The sequence below is a fragment of the Mustelus asterias genome, unplaced genomic scaffold (genome assembly GCF_964213995.1).
Source record: "Mustelus asterias unplaced genomic scaffold, sMusAst1.hap1.1 HAP1_SCAFFOLD_4166, whole genome shotgun sequence".
In the NCBI taxonomy this organism is placed as follows: Eukaryota; Metazoa; Chordata; class Chondrichthyes; order Carcharhiniformes; family Triakidae; genus Mustelus; species Mustelus asterias.
Window position 1 is genome coordinate 962 of NW_027594111.1, and position 20809 is coordinate 21770.

Below are 20809 nucleotides of genomic sequence, written 5' to 3' on the forward strand. Positions count from 1 at the left end.
GGACTCGCTCCCACGGGGAGAGTGGGGGAGAATGTGGGACTCGCTCCCGTGGGGGAGTGGGGGAGAATGTGGGACTCGCTCCCGTGGGGGGAGAATGTGGGACTCGCTCCCGTGGGGGGAGAATGTGGGACTCGCTCCCGTGGGGGAGTGGGGGAGAATGTGGGACTCGCTCCCGTGGGGGAGAATGTGGGACTCGCTCCCACGGGGGGAGTGGGGGGGAGAATGTGGGACTCGCTCCCACGGGGGGAGTGGGGGAGAATGTGGGACTCGCTCCCATGGGGGGAGTGGGGGAGAATGTGGGACTCGCTCCCACGGGGGGAGTGGGGGGGAGAATGTGGGACTCGCTCCCATGGGGGGAGTTGGGGGGGGGGAATGTGGGACTTGCCCCACACTCCAAATGTTGTGCGGGTAAGGGGGATTGGCCGTGCTAAATTGACGCTAGTTTTGGGGGTTGGGCAGGATAAATATGTGGTGTTCCTGGGATAGGATGGGATTGAGGTCGGTGCAGACCCGATGGGCTGAATGGCCTCCTGCACTGTACGGATTCTATGATCATAAGATTGGGTGTCTGAACGTCTCTCTGTCCCTCTTCCCCCTTTCTCTTCTCTTCTCCCTCCCCCCTCACCCACAGTGCTGTTAACGTGGAGGTGACCTCCATTTGCCAGACGGTGCTGGAGGACTTCAACCTGTGCCTCTTCTACCTGCCCTCCAACCTCAACCAGAGCGGCTCGAGTGAGGAGGAGGAGGAGCCGGAGCGCGGCTACAGCTTCCTGCCCGACCTCCTCATCTTCCATATGGTGCTCATCTGCCTGATGAGTGTGCACAGCCTGAAGAAGACAGGTACTGTGTGTGTGTGTGTGTGTGTGTGTGTGTGTGTGTGTGTGTGTGTGTCTGTGTGTGTGTCTGTGTGTGTGTCTGTGTGTGTGTCTGTGTGTGTCTGTGTGTGTCTGTGTGTGTGTGTGTGTCTGTGTGTGTCTGTGTGTGTCTGTGTGTGTGTGTGTGTGTGTGTGTCTGTGTGTGTGTCTGTGTGTGTGTGTGTGTGTGTCTGTGTGTGTGTGTCTGTGTGTGTGTGTGTGTGTCTGTGTGTGTGTGTGTGTGTGTGTGTGTGTGTGTGTGTGTGTGTGAACGATCGCCACCCACAACCCTCAGGCCACCCAGTCGAGAGCCCCCGAGGTATTCCCCACTCGCGCGCCCTCCCTCGTGTACCCACCTCGTGCAGCCCCTTGCCCGCGCACCCCCTCCCCCCTGGGCCCGGCGCGGCCCCCCTCCTCCCCCCGTGCCCGTGTGGCGTTCTGCCGCTTTTCCGATGACCCACGGTTGGCGTTGGGCCCGCACGGTGGCCCAGTGGGTTAGCGCTGCTGCTTCAGCGCCAGGGACCCGAGTTCGATTCCTCCGGGTGCTCCGGTTTCCTCCCACAGTCCGAAAGACGTGCGGGTTAGGGTGTGTCGGCCGTGCTAAATTCTCCCTCAGTGTAACCCGAACAGGAGTGTGGCAACTCGGGGGATTTCACTGTAACTTCATTGCGGTGTTAATGTAAGCCTGCTTGCGACACTGATAAACTAAAGCTCGAACCTGTCTCTCGCTCCCTCGGTAATCAGTTCCCCGGCCGATGACGGTGTGTGGGTTTTTTACAGGTATGAAGCAGTACAGTGCAGCCATCGCTTTCACCCTCGCTCTGTTCTCCCACCTCGTCAACCACGTAAACATTCGGCTGCAAGCGGAACTCGAGGACGTGGAAAACGCTGTCCCATCACTACAGACCGAGAACCCAGGTAAACCCAGTCGGAGCCTTCCCGGATCCCGGGAAACCGTATCCGTGCCTTCCCATTGACCAGGAACCCCGGCATTCCGTACCCGCCCCTTCCCATAGACCGAGAATCCCGGTATTCCGTATCCACCCTTTCACATAGACCGAGAATCCTGGCATTGCGTACCCACCCCTTCCCATAGACCGGGAATCCCTGTAGTCCATATCCGCCCCCTCCCATAGACCGGGAATTCCGACATTCCGTTTCAACCCCTTCCCATGGACCTGGAATTCCGGCATTCCGTATCCGCCCCCTCCCATACACCAGAAATCCCAGTATTCCGTATCCGCCCCCTCCCATAGACCAGGAATCCCAGTATTCCATATCCGCCCCCTCCCATAGACCAGGAATCCCGATATTCCGTATCCGCCCCCTCCCATAGACCGGGAATTCCGACATTCCGTTTCAACCCCTTCCCATGGACCGAGAATTCTGGCATTCCGTATCCGCCCCCTCCCATACACCAGAAATCCCAGTATTCCGTATCCGCCCCCTCCCATAGACCAGGAATCCCAGTATTCTGTATCCACCCCTTTCCATAGACCGGGAATCCCGATATTCCGTATCCGCCCCCTCCCATAGACCGAGAATCCTGGAAAACTGGAGCCGCCCCTTCCCATAGAGTGAGAATACCAAGAAACCGGATACACCCCTTCCTGAATCCCAAGAATCCCGAAAAACCAGATCCACCCCTTCCCGAATCCCGGTAAACTATACGCCCCTTCAAATAGACCGAGAATCCCGGTAAAGCGGATCCACTCCTTCCCGAATCCCGGTAAATCGTATCTGCCCCTTTCCATAGACCAGAAATCCCGGGAAACTGGATCTGCGCCTTCCCAATTCCCAAGAATCCTGGTAAACCGTATCTGCTCCTTCCTATAGACTAGGAATCCTGGATAACTGGATCTATCGAATCCCATAGACCGAGAATCCCGGTAATCCGTATGAAGCAGTACCAGTGCCGCCATCGCTTTCACCCTCGCTCTGTTCTCCCACCTGGTCAAGCACGTAAACATTCGGCTGCAAGCAGAGCACGAATCCCGATAATCCTGATCTACCCGTTCCCGAATCCCGGTAATCCGTATCCGCCCATTCCAGAATCCTGGTAATCCGGATCTACCCGTTCCCGGTAATCCGGATCTACCTGTTCCCAAATCCCAGTAATCCAGATCTACCTGTTCCCGAATCCCGGTAATCCGGATCTACCCTTTCCCAGATCCCGGTAATCCAGATCTACCCGTTCCTGGATCCCGGTAATCTGGATCTACCTGTTCCCGGACTCCAGTAATCCGGATCTACCCGTTCCCAAATCCCGGTAATCCATTTCAGCCCTTTCCCGAATCCCAGTAATCCATATCCGCCCGTTCCCAAATCCCGGTAATCTGTATCCGCATGTTCCCGAATCCCGGTAATCCAGATCTACCTGTTCCAAATCCCGGTAATCCGTATCCGCCGGTTCCCGAATCCCGGTAATCCGTATCTGCCCGTTCCGCAATCCCAGAAATCCATATCCGCCCATTCCCCAATCCCACAAATCCATATCCCCCCGTTATCGAATCCCGGAAATCCGTATCCGCCCGTTCCGGAATCCCAGAAGTCCGTATCTAGCTGTTCCCGAATCCCAGTAATCCATATCCGCCCGCTCCTGAATCCCGGAAATCCATATCCGCCCGTTCCCCAATCCCAGTAATCCATATCCGCCCGTTCCCCAATCCCAGAAATCCATATCCGCCCGCTCCCCAATCCCAGAAATCCATATCCGCCAGTTCCCGAATCCCAGAAGTCCGTATCTAACTGTTCCCGAATCCCGGAAATCCATATCCGCCCGTTCCCCAATCCCAGTAATCCAGATCCATCCGTTGCTGAATCCCGGTAATCCGGACCCACCCGTTCCCAAATCCCGGAAATCCATATCCGCCCGTTTCCAAATCCCAGAAATCCGTATCCGCCCGTTCCCGAATCCCGGTAGAGCTCGGTTGACGGTTGTCTCCGTTCTCCCCCCCCCCCCCCCCCCCCCCCGCCTCCGTTGCAGACGAGGTTGAGGTGAAGGAGGCGCAGCGGGAGACTGGGCCGGAGGCAGAGACACGGTCCGAGACGGCAGTGGACACGGTCCAGAACGGAGCGCCGCTTCCCGCCTCCAAGGCCAAGAGCAAGAAGTACTCGCGGCTGGCACAGCTGCGGCGGCGCCGCCACACCCGGCAGAAGGCGGACGAAAGTGACCTGAGCGAGGGCTTCGACTCGGACCCCAGCGACGACTCGGCCAAGGAGAGCGAGCGGTCAGACAGCGGCTCCGACAAGAGCGACGAGGAGGACGAGGAAGAGGAGGAGGAGGAGGAGGAAGCCGAGGCTGCCTTCGACCTGGAGTCTGACTCCGACATGAACAGCCAGGAGTCACGGTCGGACCTGGAGGACATCGCGGAGGAGGCGGGGGAGGCCCCCAGGGGGGGGCAGGGCCCGGACGCCCCCGCCGCGGGCAGACCCCCCCAGCCCTCGCCGCCCGCCCAGCCAGAGGGCCCCCTGCCCAACGGGCCCGGCAGTGCCACAGAGGCCGCCATCGCCAGCAACCTGCAGGCCCTCTCCTGCCAGATGTTCCAGCCCAAGAGGTGCTTCCGACTGGCGCCCACCTTCAGCAATGTGGTATCCAGGGCGCCGCCAGGGGAGGGGGCCCCTGTGCCCCCGCTACCCGAGAAACCCTGTGCCAATGGCGTCCTCGAGACCCCAGGAGTCACTGAACATGGTAAGGCTCCTGTCCATCTGCCATTCTCGCGCGAGCCCCACCACAGGGCCATCTCTCTCTCTCTCTCTTTCCCCTCTGTCTCTCCCTTTCCCCTCTGTCTCTCCCTTTCCCCTCTGTCTCTCCCTTTCCCCCTCTGTCTCTCCCTTTCCCCCTCTGTCTCTCCCTTTCCCCCTCTGTCTCTCCCTTTCCCCTCTGTCTCTCCCTTTCCCCTCTGTCTCTCCCTTTCCCCCTCTGTCTCTCCCTTTCCCCCTCTGTCTCTCCCTTTCCCCCTCTGTCTCTCCCTTTCCCCCTCTGTCTCTCCCTTTCCCCCTCTGTCTCTCCCTTTCCCCCTCTGTCTCTCCCTTTCCCCCTCTGTCTCTCCCTTTCCCCCTCTGTCTCTCCCTTCCCCCCTCTCTCTCTCTCTCTTCCCCCTCTGTCTCTCCCTTCCCCCCCTCTGTCTCTCCCTTCCCCCCCTCTGTCTCTCCCTTCCCCCCCTCTGTCTCTCCCTTCCCCCCCTCTGTCTCTCCCTTCCCCCCCTCTGTCTCTCCCTTCCCCCCCTCTGTCTCTCCCTTCCCCCCTCTGTCTCTCCCTTCCCCCCTCTGTCTCTCCCTTCCCCCCCTCTGTCTCTCCCTTCCCCCCCTCTGTCTCTCCCCTTCCCCCCCTCTGTCTCTCCCTTCCCCCCCTCTGTCTCTCCCTTCCCCCCCTCTGTCTCTCCCTTCCCCCCCCTCTGTCTCTCCCTTCCCCCCCTCTGTCTCTCCCTTCCCCCCCTCTGTCTCTCCCTTCCCCCCCTCTGTCTCTCCCTTCCCCCCCCTCTGTCTCTCCCTTCCCCCCCTCTGTCTCTCCCTTCCCCCCCTCTGTCTCTCCCTTCCCCCCCTCTGTCTCTCCCTTCCCCCCCTCTGTCTCTCCCTTCCCCCCCTCTGTCTCTCCCTTCCCCCCCTCTGTCTCTCCCTTCCCCCCTCTGTCTCTCCCTTCCCCCCCTCTGTCTCTCCCTTCCCCCCCTCTGTTTCTCCCTTCCCCCCCTCTGTCTCTCCCTTCCCCCCCTCTGTCTCTCTCCCTCCCCCCCCTGTCTCTCTCCCTTCCCCCCCTGTCTCTCTCCCTTGCCCCCCTCTCTCTCTCCCTTCCCCGCTCCCCCCTCTCTCTCCCTTCCCCGCTCCCCCCTCTCTCTCCCTTCCCCGCTCCTCCCTCTCTCTCCCTTCCCCGCTACCCCCTCTCTCTCCCTTCCCCGCTCCCCTCTCTCTCTCTCCCCCGCTCCCCTCTCTTTCTCCCCCGCTCCCCTCTCTATCTCCCCCGCTCCCCTCTCTATCTCCCCCGCTCCCCTCTCTCTCTCCCCCGCTCCCCTCTCTCTCTCCCCCGCTCCCCTCTCTCTCTCCCCCGCTCCCCTCTCTCTCTCCCCCGCTCCCCTCTCTCTCTCCCCCGCTCCCCTCTCTCTCTCCCCCGCTCCCCTCTCTCTCTCCCCCGCTCCCCTCTCTCTCTCCCCCGCTCCCCTCTCTCTCTCCCCCGCTCCCCTCTCTCTCTCCCCCGCTCCCCTCTCTCTCTCCCCCGCTCCCCTCTCTCTCTCCCCCGCTCCCCTCTCTCTCTCCCCCGCTCCCCTCTCTCTCTCCCCCGCTCCCCTCTCTCTCTCCCCCGCTCCCCTCTCTCTCTCCCCCGCTCCCCTCTCTCTCTCCCCCGCTCCCCTCTCTCTCTCCCCCGCTCCCCTCTCTCTCTCCCCCGCTCCCCTCTCTCTCTCCCCCGCTCCCCTCTCTCTCTCCCCCGCTCCCCTCTCTCTCTCCCCCGCTCCCCTCTCTCTCTCCCCCGCTCCCCTCTCTCTCTCCCCCGCTCCCCTCTCTCTCCCCCCTCTCTCTCTCCCCCGCTCCCCTCTCTCTCTCCCCCGCTCCCCTCTCTCTCTCCCCGCTCCCCTCTCTCTCTCCCCCGCTCCCCTCTCTCTCTCCCCCGCTCCCCTCTCTCTCTCCCCCGCTCCCCTCTCTCTCTCCCCCGCTCCCCTCTCTCTCTCCCCCGCTCCCCTCTCTCTCTCCCCCGCTCCCCTCTCTCTCTCCCCCGCTCCCCTCTCTCTCTCCCCCGCTCCCCTCTCTCTCTCCCCCGCTCCCCTCTCTCTCTCCCCCGCTCCCCTCTCTCTCTCCCCCGCTCCCCTCTCTCTCTCCCCCGCTCCCCTCTCTCTCTCCCCCGCTCCCCTCTCTCTCTCCCCCGCTCCCCTCTCTCTCTCCCCCGCTCCCCTCTCTCTCTCCCCCGCTCCCCTCTCTCTCTCCCCCGCTCCCCTCTCTCTCTCCCCCGCTCCCCTCTCTCTCTCCCCCGCTCCCCTCTCTCTCTCCCCCGCTCCCCTCTCTCTCTCCCCCGCTCCCCTCTCTCTCTCCCCCGCTCCCCTCTCTCTCTCCCCCGCTCCCCTCTCTCTCTCCCCCGCTCCCCTCTCTCTCTCCCCCGCTCCCCTCTCTCTCTCCCCCGCTCCCCTCTCTCTCTCCCCCGCTCCCCTCTCTCTCTCCCCCGCTCCCCACTCTCTCTCCCCCGCTCCCCTCTCTCTCTCCCCCGCTCCCCTCTCTCTCTCCCCCGCTCCCCTCTCTCTCTCCCCCGCTCCCCTCTCTCTCTCCCCCGCTCCCCTCTCTCTCTCCCCCGCTCCCCTCTCTCTCTCCCCCGCTCCCCTCTCTCTCTCCACCGCTCCCCTCTCTCTCTCCACCGCTCCCCTCTCTCTCTCTCCCCCGCTCCCCTCTCTCTCTCTCTCCCCCGCTCCCCTCTCTCTCTCTCTCCCCCGCTCCCCTCTCTCTCCCCCGCTCCCCTCTCTCTCTCTCTCTCCCGCTCCCCTCTCTCTCTCTCTCTCCCGCTCCCCTCTCTCTCTCTCCCCCGCTCCGCTCTCTCTCTCTCCCCCGCTCCCCTCTCTCTCTCTCTCTCCCGCTCCCCTCTCTCTCTCTCCCCCGCTCCCCTCTCTCTCTCTCCCCCGCTCCCCTCTCTCTCTCTCCCCCGCTCCCCTCTCTCTCTCTCCCCGCTCCCCTCTCTCTCTCCCCCCCGCTCCCCTCTCTCTCTCTCCCTGATAAAAGGTCTCATCCGGACAGCTCCCCAGCAATGAAAAAACCAAAGGTGTTTGTTAAAGCTGCAGAGAACATGATTTAAAAAATAATATTTGTTCAGGGTACACGAACATCACAGCGCTGTATTGCTCTGTAACTAAGCACTGACAACATGAGTGCAATTTCCTTCAGACAGCCAGTGGTTAGGGTGTGTGTGCGCGGGGGTTGCCTTGGAGTCGCACAGGCCCTGCTCGACATCCTGCGTGCTATTCGACTGCGTAAAGCATGATAGCAGGCCCAGTCCTCGCTTGGCGTGACCGGAGGGTGGGGGCAGCCTTCTCCCTTACCCTCCGCACAGCGCCCACATGGGGAACAAAGACGAGGGGGGGGTTATTCTGAAACGTAACTAGTTGTGTATCTCCCTCCTTCCCCCCGCCCCCCGCAGACACTGGCTCAGACTCCGAGGAAAGCGACGCCAGCACCAAGTCTTCCCGGAAGGAGAAGACCCCCCTGGAGAAGCTCGACATCCTGTCCAAGGAGGGCCTGCTGATTACCATCAAGGTCTTCCTGGATTGGCTGCGAACCAACACGGACATCATCCTGATGTGTGCACAGGTCTGGAGGCACCGGCTCACTCCCCTCCCCCTCTCTCTCTCCCACCCCCCCGCCACTTTCCTCTCTCCTGCAACCCCCCCCCCCCACTTTGTCAGAAGAGAGAATGTCCGGGGTGCGTGGGCGTCCTTGATTATGCCGGCTGCTTTTCCTAAGGCAGCGGGAAGTGTAGACAGAGTCAGTGGATGGGAGACTGGTTTGTGTGATGGGATTGGGCTACATGCACGACCTTTTGTAGTTCCTTGCGGTCTTGGGCAGAGCAGGAGCCCATACCAAGCTGTGATACAACCAGAAAGAATGCTTTCTATGGGGCATCTGTAAAAGTTGGTGAGAGTCGTAGCGGACATGCCAAATTTCCTTAGTCTCCTGAGAAAGTAGAGGCGTTGGAGGGGCTTTCTTAACTAATATAATCGAGGGGTTCGGGGTGGTTTATATATAGAATAACAGATACCCGGGAGTGAGTTACAGACTGGAATCTAATCGAGGAGTTGGGGTGGTTTATATATAGAATAACAGATACCTGGGAGTGAGTTACAAACTGGAATCTGATCGAGGGGTTCGGGGTGGTTTATATATAGAATAACAGATACCCGGGAGTGAGTTACAGACTGGAATCCGATCGGGGGGGTTTATATCTAGAATAACAGATACCCAGGAGTGAGTTACAGACTGGAATCTAATTGAGGGGTTCGGGGTGGTTTATATACAGAATAACAGATACCCAGGAGTGAGTTACAGACTGGAATCTAATCGAGGGGTTCGGGATGGTTTATATATAGAATAACAGATATCCGGGAGTGAGTTACAGACTGGAATCTAATCGAGGGTTTCAGGGTGATTTATATATAGAATAACAGATACATGGGAGTGAGTTACAGACTGGAATCTAATTGAGGGGTTTGGGTGATTTATATAGGATAACAGATACCAAAGAGTGAGTTTACAGACTGGAATCTAATCGAGGGGTTTGGGGTGGTTTTATATAGAATAACAGATACCCGGGAGTGAGTTACAGACTGGAATCTAATCGAGGGGTTCGGGGGGTTTATATATAGAATAACAGATACCCGGGAGTGAGTTACAGACTGGAATCTAATCGAGGGGTTCGGGGTGGTTTATATATAGAATAATAGATACCCGGGAGTGAGTTACAGACTGGAATCTTAATCGAGGGGTTTGGGGTGGTTTATATACAGAATAACAGATACCCGGGAGTGAGTTACAGACTGGAATCTAATCGAGGGGTTCAGGGTGGTTTATATATAGAATAACAGATACCCGGGAGTGAGGTACAGACTGGAATCTAATCGAGGGGTTCGGGGGGTTTATATATAGAATAACAGATACCCGGGAGTGAGTTACAGACTGGAATCTATCGAGGGGTTCGGGGTGGTTATATACAGAATAACAGATACCCGGGAGTGAGTTACAGACTGGAATCTAATCGAGGGCTTCCGGGAGGGTTTATATATAGAATAACAGATACCCGGGAGTGAGTTACAGACTGGAATCTAATCGAGGGGTTCGGGGTGGTTTATATACAGAATAACAGATACCCGGGAGTGAGTTACAGACTGGAATCTGATCGAGGGCTTCCGGGAGGGTTTATATAAGAATAAGATACCCGGGAGTGAGTTACAGACTGGAATCTAATCGAGGGCTTCCGGGAGGGGTTTATATATAGAAAAACAGATACCCGGCAGTGAGTTACAGACTGGAATCTAATCGAGGGATTCGGGGTGGTTTATATATAGAATAACAGATACCCGGGAGTGAGTTACAGACTGGAATCTAATCGAGGGGTTCAGGGTGGTTTATATACAGAATAACAGATACCTGGGGGTGAGTTACAGACTGGAATCTAATCGAGGGGTTCGGGGTGGTTTATATATAGAATAATAGATACCCGGGAGTGAGTTACAGACTGGAATCTAATCGAGGGGTTTGGGGTGGTTTATATATAGAATAACAGATACCCGGGAGTGAGTTACAGACTGGAATCTAATCGAGGGGTTTGGGGTGGTTTATATATAGAATAACAGATACCCGGGAGTGAGTTACAGACTGGAATCTAATCGAGGGGTTCGGGGTGGTTTATATATAGAATAACAGATACCCGGGAGTGAGTTACAGACTGGAATCTAATTTATGTGCGGAGATTTCTTAACTCGGGCGTCAGCGTGGCGGGGGCCAAGGGAGGTTGTTGGTGATCTGGACACCTAAAAAACCTGAAGCTCTCGACCATTTCCACTTCGTCCCTGCATGTCACCCCCCTCTTGTGTAGTGCTGAGGGCGGGTATTGAACATGACAGCTGCGACAGTTTGTGTGACGCCTCAGATAAGGATGACTTAGCAATGAACGGGAGAAGAGCCTGGGGAACAGAGACTGGGCAGGTCGCAGTCCTGGCGGGCATGATCGCTACAGGAAGGCAGGACCTCGTCTTCCCCCGGGAGCGGTTTCTGCGCCATTGCTCCCGCTCCTGTCTGCCCCTCCCACCCCCACCCCCCACTCCAAGATTGTTCCATCTTGTCCTAACCCGTATGTGTGTGTGTCTCTCTCTCTCTCTCGCGCAGAGCTCCCAGAGTCCTGTGGAATCGCCTGTCCGTGCTCCTGAACATGTTGCCGGAAGCAGCCAAGCTGCGGGAGCCAGGTAGGTTGGCACTGCGGCCCAGACTGGCAGGGCAGAGGGGGGCACAGGTGTGGGGGGCTGGGAACGGATGGGCGAGTCAGTGCCACCTTGTGTCTCGTCACGCGGGACGGAGCCTCCACAGTTAAGCAATTGTCTTGCCTTTGACATTGTTCCCTTTGGGGTGGCAGAGTGGGTGAGCACTGCTGCCTCACAGCGCCAGGGACACGGGCTCGATTCCCGGCCTCGCGTCAGTGGGGGAGTCTGCACCTTTTCCCCCGTGTCTGCATGGGTTTCCTCCAGGTGCTCCAGTTTCCTCCCCCGTCCAAAGATGTGCGGGTTAGGGGGATTGGCCATGCTAAATTGTCCCTTGGTGTCCAAAGATGTGCGGGTTAGGGGGATTGGCCACGCTAAATTGCCCCTAGTGTCAGGGGGATTACCGGGGTGAATATGTGGGATTAGGAGGATCGGGCCTGGGTGGGTTGTGGTTGGTGCAGACTTGATGGGCCGAATGGCCTCCTTCTGCACTGTCGGGATTCTATGATTTTATGAAATCCTCCTGTGTCTTTGCCCGCTCACTTTTAAGACCACAAGATATAGAAGTGGAATCGGGCCATTCGGCCCATCGAGTCTGCTCCGCCATGGCTGATAAGTTCCTCAACCCCATTCTCCCGCCTTTTCCCCATAACCTTTGACCCCCTGACCAATCAAGAGCCGATCGATCTCTGTCTTAAATACACTCAATGACCCGGCCACCTCTGTGGCAACGAATGCCACAGATTCGCCCACCCTCTGGCTGAAGAAATTCCTCCTCATCTCGGCTCCAAAAGGTCGTCCCTTTATTTAGCCTGAGGTTGTGCCCTCGGACCCTCGTCTCTCCCACTAATCGAAGCATCCTCTCCACGTCCACTCTATCCAGGTCTTTCCGGATCCTGTAAGTTTCAATAAGATCTCCCCCCCCCCTCATCCTTCTAAACTCCAACGAGTACAGACGCAGAGTTCTCAACCATTCCTCATACGACAAGCTCTTCATTCCAGGGATCATTCTTGTGAACCTCCTCTGGACCCTTTCCAAGGCCCGGCACATCCTTCCTTAGATACGGGGCCCAAAACTGCTCCCAATACTCCAAACGGGATCTGACCAGAGCCTTATACAGCCTCAGAAGTACATCCCTGCTCCTGTATTCTAGCCCTCTCGACATGAATGCTAACATTGCATTTGCCTTCCTAACTGCCGACTGAACCTGCACGTTAATCTTAAGCAGAACACAGCAGGGTCCTTCCTGCCGTCTTTGTGACTTGATTTGATTCAGGCCATGGCAAGGGGGGACTAAGAGCAACACAGCACAGGAACAGACCCTTCGGCCCTCCAAGCCTGCACCGATATACAGTTTCTATCCTTCTGTTCGCTTCCCATGCATGTAGCTATCAAGATACACCTTCAACATTGTTCTCCCCCCACTCCCCCGTGGAAGCGAGTCCCACATTCTCCCCTCACCCCCGTGGGAGCGAGTCCCACATTCTCCCCTCACCCCCCGTGGGAGCGAGTCCCACACTCTCCCCCACTCCCCCCGTGGGAGCGAGTCCCACATTCTCCCCCACTCCCCCCGTGGGAGCGAGTCCCACATTCTCCCCCACTCCCCCCCGTGGGAGCGAGTCCCACATTCTCCCCCACTCCCCCCGTGGGAGCGAGTCCCACATTCTCCCCCACTCCCCCCGTGGGAGCGAGTCCCACATTCTCCCCACTCCCCCGTGGGAGCGAGTCCCACACTCTCTCCCACTCCCCCCGTGGGAGCGAGTCCCACATTCTCTCCCTAATCCCCCGTGGGAGCGAGTCCCACACTCTCCCCCACTCCCCCCGTGGGAGCGAGTCCCACACTCTCCCCCACTCCCCCCGTGGGAGCGAGTCCCACATTCTCCCCCACTCCCCCCGTGGGAGCGAGTCCCACATTCTCTCCCTAATCCCCCGTGGGAGCGAGTCCCACACTCTCCCCCACTCCCCCCGTGGGAGCGAGTCCCACACTCTCCCCCACTCCCCCCGTGGGAGCGAGTCCCACATTCTCCCCCACTCCCCCCGTGGGAGCGAGTCCCACATTCTCCCCCACTCCCCCCGTGGGAGCGAGTCCCACATTCTCCCCTCACCCCCCGTGGGAGCGAGTCCCACATTCTCCCCTCACCCCCCGTGGGAGCGAGTCCCACATTCTCCCCCACTCCCCCCGTGGGAGCGAGTCCCACATTCTCCCCCACTCCCCCGTGGGAGCGAGTCCCACATTCTCCCCCACTCCCCCCATGGGAGCGAGTCCCACATTCGGTACCTGTTGCCATCACTACCTCTGGCAGCGCCTTCCAGGCACCCACCACTTTCTGCATGAAAACCTCCTCCCCGCACATCTCCCTTAAACTTTCCCTTCTCTCACCTTGAACCTGCGGCCCCCTGACACTTTCCACCCTGGGGAAAAAGGCCTCTGGCTATCCACCCTGTCTCTGCCTCTCATCCTTTTGGAGACCTCTGTCAGGTCTCCCCTCAGTCTCCGTCATTCCGGTGAAAACAATCCCAGTCATAGAGGTTTACAGCGTGGAAACAGTCCCTTCTGCCTTATTTGCGGAAGGATATATTGGCCTTGGAGGGAGTGCAGAGAAGGTTCACCAGGTTGATACCAGAGATGAGGGGTGTTGATTATGAGGAGAGACTGAGCAGATTGGGTTTGTATTTGTTGGAATTTAGAAGGCTGAGGGGGGATCTTATAGAGACCTATAAGATAATGAAGGGGCTGGAGAGGGTAGAGGTGGAGAGATTCTTTCCACTTAGAAAGGAAGCTAGAACTAGAGGGCACAGCCTCAAAATAAAGGGGGGTCAGTTTAGGACAGAGTTGAGGAGGAACTTCTTCTCTCAGAGGGTGGTGAATCTCTGGAATTCTCTGCCCACTGAAGTGGTGGAGGCTACCTCATTGAATATGTTTAAATCACGGATAGATGGATTCCTGATCGGTAAGGGAATTAGGGGTTATAGGGATCAGGTGGGTAAGTGGAACTGATCCACTTCAGATCAGCCATGATCTTATTGAATGGCGGGGCAGGCTCGAGGGGCTAGATGGCCTACTCCTGCTCCTATTTCTTATGTTCTTATATTGACTATCTAGCTGATCTGTGCCCCTCATTATTTTATAGACCTCTATAAGATCACCCCTCAACGCTCCAGAGAAAAAAGTCCCAGTCTATCCAGCCCCTCCTTATAACTCAAACCATCAAGTCCCGGTAGCATCCTAGTAAATCTTTTCTGCACTCTTTCTAGTTTAATAATATCCTTTCTATAATAGGGTGACCAGAACTGTACACGGTTTATTCAATCTCTCCTCATAGCCAACACCCTCGAGACCAGGCAACATCCTGGTGAACCTTCTTTGCAATCTCTCCAAAGCTCCCTTCTGGGTAGTGTGAATTACTGGGCGAGTAATCCAGACACCCAGGGTAATGCTCTGGGGACCCGGGTTCGAATCCGGCCACAGGATGAGGTGGAATTTGAATTGAATGAAAATTGGGAATTAAAAGTTCAGTGATGTCCACAAAATGATGGTTAAAATGATATCCTTTAGGGAAGGAAATCTGCCGTCCTTACCCGGTCTGGCCTATATGTGTCTCCAGAATCCACCCCCGCCACACACACCTGCCCCCTCCTGAAATGGCCCGAGCGAGACACTAAGTTGAAGGGACAATTCGGGAGGGTAACAAATGCTGGGTCTGTCCCAGACTAAAGAAAAGGTTGTGTGTTGGCAGGTGAGACCTGACCCCAGCCGTCAATACGCAATAATCATTAAATAATCAAATTCACGGGAAATATCTTTATCCAGAGTGAGGGGAGAATGTGGGACTCACTCCCACGGGGAGTGAGGGGAGAATGTGGGACTCACTCCCACGGGGGGAGTGGGGGAGAATGTGGGACTCACTCCCACGGGGAGTGAGGGGAGAATGTGGGACTCACTCCCACGGGGGGAGTGGGGGGAGAATGTGGGACTCACTCCCACGGGGGGAGTGGGGGGAGAATGTGGGACTCACTCCCACGGGGGGAGTGGGGGGAGAATGTGGGACTCACTCCCACGGGGGGAGTGAGGGGAGAATGTGGGACTCACTCCCACGGGGGGAGTGAGGGGAGAATGTGGGACTCGCTCTCACGGGGGGAGTGGGGGAGAATGTGGGACTCGCTCCCACGGGGGGAGTGGGGGAGAATGTGGGACTCGCTCCCACGGGGGAGTGGGGGAGAATGTGGGACTCGCTGCCACGGGGGGAGTGGGGGAGAATGTGGGACTCGTTCCCACGGGGGGAGTGAGGGGAGAATGTGGGACTCACTCCCACGGGGGGAGTGGGGGGAGAATGTGGGACTCACTCCCACGGGGAGTGAGGGGAGAATGTGGGACTCACTCCCACGGGGGGAGTGGGGGGAGAATGTGGGACTCACTCCCACGGGGGGAGTGGGGGGAGAATGTGGGACTCACTCCCACGGGGGGAGTGGGGGGAGAATGTGGGACTCACTCCCACGGGGGGAGTGGGGGAGAATGTGGGACTTGCTCCCACAGGGGGAGTGGAGGAGAACGTGGGACTCGCTCTCACGGGGGGAGTGGGGGAGAATGTGGGACTTGCTCCCACAGGGGGAGTGGGGGAGAATGTGGGACTCGCTGCCACGGGGGGAGTGGGGGAGAATGTGGGACTCGCTCTCACGGGGGGAGTGGGGGAGAATGTGGGACTCGCTCTCACGGGGGGAGTGGGGGAGAATGTGGGACTCGCTCCCACGGGGGGAGTGGGAGAGAATGTGGGACTCGCTCTCACGGGGGGAGTGGGGGAGAATGTGGGACTCGCTCCCACGGGGGGAGTGGGGGAGAATGTGGGACTCGCTCCCACGGGGGGAGTGGGGAGAATGTGGGACTCACTCCCAAGGGGGGAGTGGGAGAGAATGTGGGACTCGCTCCCACGGGGGAGTGGGGGAGAATGTGGGACTCACTCCCAAGGGGGGAGTGGGAGAGAATGTGGGACTTGCTCCCACAGGGGGAGTGGGGGAGAACGTGGGACTCGCTCTCACGGGGGGAGTGGGGGAGAATGTGGGACTTGCTCCCACAGGGGGAGTGGGGGGGAGAATGTGGGACTCGCTCTCACGTGGGGAGAATGTGGGACTCGCTCCCACGGGGAGTGAGGGGAGAATGTGGGACTCGCTCTCACGGGGGGAGTGGGGGAGAATGTGGGACTCTCTCCCACGGGGGGAGTGGGGGAGAATGTGGGACTCACTCCCAAGGGGGGAGTGGGAGAGAATGTGGGACTCGCTCCCACGGGGGGAGTGGGGGAGAATGTGGGACTCACTCCCAAGGGGGGAGTGGGAGAGAATGTGGGACTCGCTGCCACGGGGGGAGTGGGGGGAGAATGTGGGACTCGCTCCCACGGGGAGTGGGGGAGAATGTGGGACTCGCTGCCACGGGGGGAGTGGGGGAGAATGTGGGACTCGCTCTCACGGGGGGAGTGGGGGAGAATGTGGGACTCGCTCCCACGGGGGGAGTGGGGGAGAATGTGGGACTCACTCCCAAGGGGGGAGTGGGGGAGAATGTGGGACTCGCTCCCACGGGGGGAGTGGGGGAGAATGTGGGACTCACTCCCAAGGGGGGAGTGGGAGAGAATGTGGGACTTGCTCCCACAGGGGAGTGGGGGAGAACGTGGGACTCGCTCTCACGGGGGGAGTGGGGGAGAATGTGGGACTTGCTCCCACAGGGGGAGTGGGGGGGAGAATGTGGGACTCGCTCTCACGTGGGGAGAATGTGGGACTCGCTCCCACGGGGAGTGAGGGGAGAATGTGGGACTCGCTCTCACGGGGGGAGTGGGGGAGAATGTGGGACTCTCTCCCACGGGGGGAGTGGGGGAGAATGTGGGACTCACTCCCAAGGGGGGAGTGGGAGAGAATGTGGGACTCGCTCCCACGGGGGGAGTGGGGGAGAATGTGGGACTCACTCCCAAGGGGGGAGTGGGAGAGAATGTGGGACTTGCTCCCACAGGGGGAGTGGGGGAGAATGTGGGACTCGCTCTCACGGGGGGAGTGGGGGAGAATGTGGGACTCGCTCCCACGGGGGAGTGGGGGAGAATGTGGGACTCGCTGCCACGGGGGGAGTGGGGGGAGAATGTGGGACTCGCTCCCACGGGGGAGTGGGGGAGAATGTGGGACTCACTCCCACGGGGGAGTGGGGGGAGAATGTGGGACTCACTCCCACGGGGGAGTGAGGGGAGAATGTGGGACTCGCTCTCACGGGGGGAGTGGGGGAGAATGTGGGACTCGCTCTCACGGGGGGAGTGGGGGAGAATGTGGGACTCGCTCCCACGGGGGAGTGGGGGAGAATGTGGGACTCGCTGCCACGGGGGGAGTGGGGGGAGAATGTGGGACTCGCTCCCACGGGGGAGTGGGGGAGAATGTGGGACTCGCTGCCACGGGGGGAGTGGGGGAGAATGTGGGACTCGCTCTCACGGGGGGAGTGGGGGAGAATGTGGGACTCGCTCCCACGGGGGGAGTGGGGGAGAATGTGGGACTCACTCCCAAGGGGGGAGTGGGAGAGAATGTGGGACTCGCTCCCACGGGGGGAGTGGGGGAGAATGTGGGACTCACTCCCAAGGGGGGAGTGGGAGAGAATGTGGGACTTGCTCCCACAGGGGGAGTGGGGGAGAACGTGGGACTCGCTCTCACGGGGGGAGTGGGGGAGAATGTGGGACTTGCTCCCACAGGGGGAGTGGGGGGGAGAATGTGGGACTCGCTCTCACGTGGGGAGAATGTGGGACTCGCTCCCACGGGGAGTGAGGCGAGAATGTGGGACTCGCTCTCACGGGGGGAGTGGGGAGAATGTGGGACTCTCTCCCACGGGGGGAGTGGGGGAGAATGTGGGACTCACTCCCAAGGGGGGAGTGGGAGAGAATGTGGGACTCGCTCCCACGGGGGGAGTGGGGGAGAATGTGGGACTCACTCCCAAGGGGGGAGTGGGAGAGAATGTGGGACTTGCTCCCACAGGGGGAGTGGGGGAGAATGTGGGACTCGCTGCCACGGGGGAGTGGGGGGAGAATGTGGGACTCGCTCCCACGGGGGAGTGGGGGAGAATGTGGGACTCACTCCCACGGGGGGAGTGGGGGGAGAATGTGGGACTCACTCCCACGGGGGGAGTGAGGGGAGAATGTGGGACTCGCTCTCACGGGGGGAGTGGGGGAGAATGTGGGACTCGCTCTCACGGGGGCAGTGGGGGAGAATGTGGGACTCGCTCCCACGGGGGAGTGGGGGAGAATGTGGGACTCGCTGCCACGGGGGGAGTGGGGGGAGAATGTGGGACTCGCTCCCACGGGGTAGTGGGGGAGAATGTGGGACTCGCTGCCACGGGGGGAGTGGGGGAGAATGTGGGACTCGCTCTCACGGGGGGAGTGGGGGAGAATGTGGGACTCGCTCCCACGGGGGGAGTGGGGGAGAATGTGGGACTCACTCCCAAGGGGGGAGTGGGAGAGAATGTGGGACTCGCTCCCACGGGGGGAGTGGGGGAGAATGTGGGACTCACTCCCAAGGGGGGAGTGGGAGAGAATGTGGGACTTGCTCCCACAGGGGGAGTGGGGGAGAATGTGGGACTCACTCCCAAGGGGGGAGTGGGAGAGAATGTGGGACTTGCTCCCACAGGGGGAGTGGGGGAGAACGTGGGACTCGCTCTCACGGGGGGAGTGGGGGAGAATGTGGGACTTGCTCCCACAGGGGGAGTGGGGGGGAGAATGTGGGACTCGCTCTCACGTGGGGAGAATGTGGGACTCGCTCCCACGGGGAGTGAGGGGAGAATGTGGGACTCGCTCTCACGTGGGGAGAATGTGGGACTCGCTCCCACGGGGAGTGAGGGGAGAATGTGGGACTCGCTCTCACGGGGGAGTGGGGGAGAATGTGGGACTCTCTCCCACGGGGGAGTGGGGGAGAATGTGGGACTCACTCCCAAGGGGGGAGTGGGAGAGAATGTGGGACTCGCTCCCACGGGGGGAGTGGGGAGAATGTGGGACTCACTCCCAAGGGGGGAGTGGGAGAGAATGTGGGACTTGCTCCCACAGGGGGAGTGGGGGAGAATGTGGGACTCGCTGCCACGGGGGGAGTGGGGGGAGAATGTGGGACTCGCTCCCACGGGGGAGTGGGGGAGAATGTGGGACTCACTCCCACGGGGGGAGTGGGGGGAGAATGTGGGACTCACTCCCACGGGGGGAGTGAGGGGAGAATGTGGGACTCGCTCTCACGGGGGGAGTGGGGGAGAATGTGGGACTCGCTCTCACGGGGGGAGTGGGGGAGAATGTGGGACTCGCTCCCACGGGGGAGTGGGGGAGAATGTGGGACTCGCTGCCACGGGGGGAGTGGGGGGAGAATGTGGGACTCGCTCCCACGGGGGAGTGGGGGAGAATGTGGGACTCGCTGCCACGGGGGGAGTGGGGGAGAATGTGGGACTCGCTCTCACGGGGGGAGTGGGGGAGAATGTGGGACTCGCTCCCACGGGGGGAGTGGGGGAGAATGTGGGACTCACTCCCAAGGGGGGAGTGGGAGAGAATGTGGGACTCGCTCCCACGGGGGGAGTGGGGGAGAATGTGGGACTCACTCCCAAGGGGGGAGTGGGAGAGAATGTGGGACTTGCTCCCACAGGGGGAGTGGGGGAGAACGTGGGACTCGCTCTCACGGGGGAGTGGGGGAGAATGTGGGACTTGCTCCCACAGGGGGAGTGGGGGGAGAATGTGGGACTCGCTCTCACGTGGGGAGAATGTGGGACTCGCTCCCACGGGGAGTGAGGGGAGAATGTGGGACTCGCTCTCACGGGGGGAGTGGGGGAGAATGTGGGACTCTCTCCCACGGGGGGAGTGGGGGAGAATGTGGGACTCACTCCCAAGGGGGGAGTGGGAGAGAATGTGGGACTCGCTCCCACGGGGGGAGTGGGGGAGAATGTGGGACTCACTCCCAAGGGGGGAGTGGGAGAGAATGTGGGACTTGCTCCCACAGGGGGAGTGGGGGAGAATGTGGGACTCGCTCTCACGGGGGGAGTGGGGGAGAATGTGGGACTTGCTCCCACAGGGGGAGTGGGGGGGAGAATGTGGGACTCGCTCTCACGTGGGGAGAATGTGGGACTCGCTCCCATGGGGAGTGAGGGGAGAATGTGGGACTCGCTCTCACGGGGGGAGTGGGGGAGAATGTGGGACTCTCTCCCACGGGGGGGGGAGTGGGGGAGAATGTGGGACTCGCTCCCACGGGGGGAGTGGGGGGAGAATGTGGGACTCTCCCACGGGGGGGAGTGGGGGAGAATGTGGGACTCGCTCCCACGGGGGGAGTGGGGGAGAATGTGGGACTCGCTCCCACGGGGGGAGTGGGGGAGGATGTGGGACTCGCTCTCACGTGGGGAGAATGTGGGACCCGCTGTCACGGGGGGAGTGGGGGAGAATGTGGGACTCTCTCCCACGGGGGGGAGTGGGGAGAATGTGGGACTCGCTCTCACGGGGGGAGTGGGGGAGAATGTGGGACTCGCTCCCACGGGGGGAGTGGGGGGAGAAGGTGGGACTCGCTCCCATGGGGGGAGTGGGGGAGAATGTGGGACTCGCTCCCACGGGGGGAGTGGGGGAGAATGTGGGACTTTCTCTGGGATTAATCTGCGCAAATCCTCTCCCTCCCACACTCCAGGCGCCTCTTTCCATGACGGGATTGTACGACTGCTGAACCAGTGTGAGGAGCCGGAGCTGGTCCAGGCAGTCCTGCTTCCTGAGGACATAGCGCTTCGCTACCTTCCCGTCCTGCGCTCAGCACACCGGAAGCTGAAGATGGAACAGACCAGCCTGGCAGCCAGCACGCTGGAGGAGGTGAGGCGATGGGTGGGAAGGGAGGCGGGGGGAAGCAGGAGAGAGGGGCCCACGGCTGCCCCCCAGGGACTTGCACTCGCCTGACAGATCCGACACACTTGGTGTTCCGAGGCCGGAGGAAAGATTGGCTGGTGACCTTCCCTCCCAAACTGGAGGGGAAAAGGCCAAGGGATTGAAGTAAGGAGGGAA

General features: G+C 60.0%; 1 protein-coding gene across 1 annotated transcript; it reads left to right on the forward strand.

Moving 5' to 3' along the window:
- Window positions 1–631: 631 nt before the first annotated feature.
- Window positions 632–20597, forward strand: LOC144490987 (nonsense-mediated mRNA decay factor SMG5-like; the record flags this gene model as incomplete). The annotated part of the gene is made up of 6 exons (XM_078208665.1): window positions 632–840; window positions 1635–1772; window positions 3841–4545; window positions 7963–8132; window positions 10704–10780; window positions 20445–20597. Coding segments are annotated over 6 exons (1315 nt in total), but the record flags the coding sequence as incomplete, so codon positions are not given.
- Between the last annotated feature and the right edge of the window lie 212 nt (window positions 20598–20809).